Source organism: Candoia aspera, chromosome 3 (genome assembly GCF_035149785.1).
Source record: "Candoia aspera isolate rCanAsp1 chromosome 3, rCanAsp1.hap2, whole genome shotgun sequence".
Lineage (NCBI taxonomy): Eukaryota > Metazoa > Chordata > Lepidosauria > Squamata > Boidae > Candoia > Candoia aspera.
The window spans coordinates 54,740,189-54,746,170 of record NC_086155.1 but is presented as its reverse complement, the minus strand read 5'-3'; the positions used below and the strand labels follow the sequence as shown (position 1 = coordinate 54,746,170).

The 5,982-nt window shown below is 43.0% G+C and overlaps 1 protein-coding gene across 2 annotated transcripts; it reads left to right on the top strand.

Annotated features, from left to right (window-relative positions):
- Positions 1-2,026: 2,026 nt before the first annotated feature.
- Positions 2,027-5,665, top strand: LOC134494864 (potassium voltage-gated channel subfamily A member 2). Of its 2 annotated transcripts, none has more exons than XM_063300110.1 (2): positions 2,027-2,247; positions 4,005-5,665. In XM_063300110.1, the coding sequence occupies exon 2, from the start codon at positions 4,149-4,151 to the stop codon at positions 5,646-5,648; it is 1,500 nt and encodes a 499-aa protein (XP_063156180.1). In that variant the 5' UTR covers positions 2,027-2,247; positions 4,005-4,148; the 3' UTR covers positions 5,649-5,665. The 2 variants fall into 2 exon arrangements, with proteins under 2 accessions (XP_063156180.1, XP_063156179.1); XM_063300109.1 differs by having other exon boundaries at positions 2,027-2,825.
- Positions 5,666-5,982: the final 317 nt, after the last annotated feature.

Sequence of the window (5,982 nt, the reverse complement as noted above, 5' to 3'; positions counted from 1 at the left end):
ACAACCCCTCGCGTGTTTATGCTTGCTTGTGATACCTTTTCTAGAGTTCCCAGATAGGGGTTGCACAAATCTAGATGACCATTAGATGACAGCAAATAGTTAGAATGTTCTGTATATCTTGGCTGCCATCTAGAAGTCACCTGCAGTCGGGTAGCTCAGATCAGGTAGCCCCAAACAGGTAAAGTTGAGGGCTGAAAAGAGTTAGGGCTATAGCCTGAGTCATATATTTATATTAGTCACTTAGTGAGTGCAAGATCAAGTGATAACTTCTAATTTTGTAACAGACATAATTTATCAAACACTGGTGATAGAGCTTTCATTATGTTACTTACCAGCATCTCAAAATGGACTCTCCTGTTTAAAAGTGGCAGTCCATACACCTTCAGCTGCATCCCGCAGGTGATGTGTTTTCTAGTACTTTGTGGTATAGTGGTTAAGGCAGTGGTTCTTAAATTGGGGGTGATCACCAAGGGGGCAATTTGGACATTTCCTGGAGGTAATGAAGCAATTTGTAAATGCTTGTTTGCGAGTGGAAGATCCAGTTTGGGACTGCTCCTGCTGAGATGCTTGTGTAAAACAAGAGTCTTTGGGTGGGGGGATGATGTTATTTGAGACTGGGAAAGAGGGTAATTGGGTCAAACAGTTTAAGAACCACTGGGTTAAGGTGTTGGACTGGCACTGGAGAGATCCAGACTCAAGTCACTTCTCAGATATCAAAGCCTGACTTTTGTGACTTTGGGCTAGTCTCTCAGCCCAACCTACTTCACAGGATAGTTTAGGGGAAAAATAGGAGGAGGGAGCCATTCTTGAGTTCCTGAAGGAAACATGGACATAATCTAAAAAAGAAATAAAAAAGAAATAATATACTATGTACTAGAGGCCCATCAAGGAGTGTATATAGATCTGCTCAAAGAGGTAGCGGATGAGGACCTTTTCTCTACCGTGTTGTCATTTTTTCTGTTTTGGTTGGTTACTAACCTGTTATGACAGAGTTACCAGGTCATGTCCTTCAGGGGCAGCAGCAGATATCCACAGCAGATGGTTGCATTTCTTTGGAACCAGTTTCTAGGACCCTGTCAAAAAGGAAAGGAAAAACTGAAAATAGAAGCTGCATTCTGGATCAATAGTCTGTATGGTATCAGGGATGCTAAAGTTTACTCTCCCTTTTCCCCTTTGCTTCTAAGCTCTGGGCCTCTTTAAGTTAGCTGCTTCTCTCTGCAGGTAAGGAGGGGCACAACAAACAGGGAGCTTGTTATGTATTCCTTGCATGTCTAACTGCAGAACCAATTGTAAGCTGCTGTGCTCAAGCCCCCCTCCCCCCAGGTTCAGTAGAGGTTTACCACAAACTGTGAAAATGGATGCTTCATATTTCAATTGAAAAGGGTAAATCAAAGACGGCCTTCTCCTGGCATGCATCCATGCTTTCCAAAAAGATGCCAGACGTTCTAAAGTGTCTGGAATGCTTCGCATGCCTGACCTGGCAATGATTTCATCCAGGTCTGCCTTACATTCATTTACCTGATATGGTTCACCCCCTGCTATGATCTCAATAGAGCTTTGTTGGTCAAACCTATTTGCATGAGACATCATTTTTCCATCCCTATAATGCAAGGCAAGAATGCAGGAAATGCTGAGCTACAGCACGAGGTCTAGGAGAAAGGAGCTATTGGATACATATGAATGATAGATGACACTAAAAGACAGTGCATTTTAAAGAAATCGGTATTATTAAGATGTGGAATTATATAGGAGAGCTAAAATAAAAATTAAGCTGCTGGGAGTGTGGTGTGGGGTTGATAAGTCTTCATGATCTTGGGTAATTATGAAGTAGAGAGAAAAAACAAATGTGACATCAAGCTTGGATTTGTTTTTGTTCCATTTTGTGCATCTAAGGGTTGTAAACTACCTCTACCATTTTGCATTCAGAAATATTGCCTTGAGAACCTTCTGTTCCCAAGGGGGCTGGATTCTCTTAGCAATTCAAAGCAGGAGGAGGAGGGAGGAGGAGAATGAAAGGGGGAGGGCAAGAAAGGAGCATCTGATTGCCTCCGATGACTTTGTGTTGGTAAAGCAGGAGTTAAGTATAACAAATGAAGGCTGCGAGCTTGTCAGGGTTGTACTATTTTTCTAATGCATAAGAAGAAGGGAGGTTAGGAGACAGGAGGCAGTGGGGAAATCCAACAGAAGGTGATCTGAAGCTAAGCCTTCCAGACTGTTGATATTGATGGGCATCCAGAGAAAGGACAGGTCAGCTGCATGAAAAAATATCTATCTCTTAGGAACTCGGATTAATGAGCGGTGTTTCATTGCCTCCCCTGCCTTAGTTCTTGCATCCTAGCTGTGAGTGGGGAAGGAGGGCAGCTGTCTTCTGCTGAGGATTGGAAGCCAGGGAGTTTCTCCTGGGAAGGAGAAAGCCTTTGGTTGTTCTTAAGACAACAAGAAGAAAAAACAGCATCCTGAGAGAAAAGGGCAGGATAGCAGCCTGTGGCTCTAAGGGCACAGAGCATCCCCTCCGAGAAGTCCAACCAGAGGCTGGATGGTTGGTGATGCAGCACCCAGCTAAGGGCAGGGCAGTCCAGGGAGGCTTTGGGGCTGAGATCTTGAGTCCACATGGGATATTCTTCAGGTGCTCAGAAGCAAAACATCCCAGGTCATGTCCTGCATGCCAAATGAAGTCCAGTGCTTCTGTGATGGGAACCCGGCTGCAGCTGGCTGAGCAATGCGTGGCAGAGAGCACAATGCTCTGTTTTTTCTCCTGAAAAGGAAGCTCAGCGGAGACTACACTGCAGCGGACCTGCAACAGCAAACAGCACAGATGCCAAATGGTGTGTAGACTTCTGCCACTGCAGTGTGAGTGTATGTGTCTTTGGGTGTGCATGTGTATGGTGTGTAGGGATGAGAGTGAGATTTTGAGAGAGAGAGATGTAACTCTATTTTTCATGCTGTCACAATTGCTCCTCTTGTTTCACCCAGGATAACGAGGGCTTGCAATATAACTCAGTAAGCAAAGGGTTGCATTTAACAACTGAATCTTTATCAATGCTGTTTTACAGCCCTTCCTGTTTTACCAAATTGCTGGTTTCCAGGCAATGTCATACTTCTTGAGGACACTGGGGACATCAGGTTTTTGCTGAGTATGGGATCTTCCCACTATCATATAGAAAGGTTTTCAGTTCATATAGACATTGCCTTACAGAAATGGGCCGAATAGCTTCTGAGAGTCCTATTTTCTATCTAGCAACCCCCACTTCAGTTTTAGACTTAGCCTCTACTTTCAAGACCTTCCTTCCTTCCCCCCTTCCCTCCTTCCCTCCTTCCTGGCTCAACACATTGCCAGAGGAACTTATGAGAATTTTGGAAACATGAATCTGTGTTTTTCTCTAAGGTCAGATAATCAGTGTTGGAGACACTGAGATAATATGAGTTGTTTTTCATTTGCTGTTCTTTCTTAGGCAATTGCAGAAGAGTAACTTCTATTCAGAAATGCAGCAAAAGCAAAGGGAGACCTTGCAAAGACAATGGAAAGAAGTAGGAAGAAGGAGAGGGAGGTTGGGCTGCACAACTGAGAAGTTAAAATCTAAAATGCAGTGTGTTAAAGATGCACCACGATGTTTGAAATAACAGTTTAACTCAACATCTGAGCCATCAGGGCAATTCCTCGAGGTGAATGCTGAGTCTCAGGTGCTGTGTGGGTCATCTTAATGCTTCAGTGCAGGGGATGAAGCCTGAGAGGGCTTTGAAGCTCTTGGAATACCCTGTGGTGTTTGGGAAAAACGATGTTATCATTTGCTGCTTGCCAGTTAGAAAGCTTTCTGTATTTCTCCTTGTATCTTTATAAGCATTTCTTAAATGATATAGCTTTTGCATCATTTGAGATGAGAGGCCTTCTTCAAGTTATACGGAGCAATCACATTACATTCAACTGAAATTTTGTGCATGGAATGTACACACACATGGCTAAGAGTGTGAGAGGAAATGCTCATATTGTTCTTTCTTTTTTTCAGCTGACAGACTTTTTTCATGAACTCCCTGTTTCCATGAACTACTTCAGAGCCTATGTACATAACTTTCCAGTGGATATTAGAATCTCAGTGAACACTTCCCAGCCACCAGATATTCATAAAAGTTTTGATTAAAACAGCCTAAATATGACTGTTGCTACTGGAGATCCCACAGATGAAGCAGCAGCTTTGCCTGGTCATCCTCAGGACACTTATAACCCAGAAACTGATCATGAATGTTGCGAGAGGGTGGTTATTAATATCTCGGGGCTGCGGTTTGAAACACAACTTAAGACACTTGCTCAGTTTCCAGAGACTTTGTTAGGAGACCCTAAAAAGAGAATGAGATATTTTGATCCACTCCGGAATGAGTATTTCTTTGACCGAAACAGACCCAGCTTTGATGCTATTTTATATTACTACCAATCAGGTGGCAGACTGAGACGGCCTGTTAATGTGCCCTTGGACATCTTCTCAGAAGAAATAAGGTTTTATGAACTTGGTGAAGAAGCTATGGAGATGTTTCGGGAGGATGAAGGTTATATCAAGGAAGAAGAACGGCCTTTACCAGAGAATGAGTTTCAGAGACAAGTATGGCTTCTCTTTGAATACCCAGAAAGTTCTGGGCCAGCCAGGATTATAGCAATTGTCTCAGTCATGGTCATCCTAATCTCCATAGTAAGTTTCTGCTTGGAAACTCTGCCTGTGTTCCGTGATGAAACTGAAGACATGCATGGTAGCAGTAGCAACCCCAGCCCTTATTCCAACAGCACAACGGGGTCTCAACAAGCAACATCTTTCACAGACCCCTTCTTTATAGTAGAAACACTCTGCATAATTTGGTTCTCCTTTGAATTCTTGGTGAGATTCTTTGCCTGCCCTAGCAAAGCTGGCTTTTTTACCAATATCATGAACATCATTGATATTGTTGCCATTATTCCGTACTTCATCACACTTGGCACAGAGCTGGCTGAGAAACCAGAAGATGGCCAGCAAGGTCAACAGGCAATGTCTCTTGCTATCCTCCGAGTGATCCGTTTGGTGAGGGTGTTCAGGATCTTCAAACTTTCCAGACACTCCAAGGGATTGCAAATCCTAGGACAGACTCTGAAGGCCAGCATGAGGGAGCTAGGCCTCTTGATATTTTTCCTCTTCATTGGTGTCATCCTGTTCTCCAGTGCTGTCTATTTTGCAGAGGCTGATGAGAGTGAATCTCAGTTCCCAAGCATTCCTGATGCTTTTTGGTGGGCTGTGGTTTCCATGACAACAGTTGGCTATGGAGACATGGTCCCCACGACCATAGGTGGAAAAATAGTTGGCTCCTTGTGTGCCATTGCAGGTGTACTAACAATTGCCTTACCCGTGCCGGTTATAGTGTCCAATTTCAACTACTTCTATCACCGTGAGACAGAAGGAGAGGAGCAAGCTCAATACTTGCAAGTCACCAGCTGCCCAAAGATCCCTTCTTCCCCTGACCTAAAGAAAAGCAGAAGTGCCTCCACTATTAGTAAGTCTGATTATATGGAGATACAAGAAGGTGTGAATAATAGCAATGAGGACTTTAGAGAGGAGAACTTGAAAACAGCCAATTGCACCCTAGCTAACACAAACTATGTTAATATAACTAAAATGTTAACTGATGTCTAGCTAATAAAAAGAGAGAACCCTAATAATATACTTAAAATTCGAGTGGAACATTTGCAGATGTTGCATCATACCTTGCACTGTAGTTAATACAATATGTTCTGCAACATGTATTGGTTCTGCATGGAAAGCAATAGTTGTGTAAGTGACTCTTTTTAACACGGAATGCTGAATAAGCTTTCATGCATTTTTTTTCCTAATACAGATTTCTGGGTTTCCAACTATATCAAACATTTAAGGCAAACTTATGTCACAATATCAGATGAATGGCATTGAAGAAAAACAAAACCACAACCTCTCCATGTCACCAACAGTTATTCACAGATGCCAATTAGAT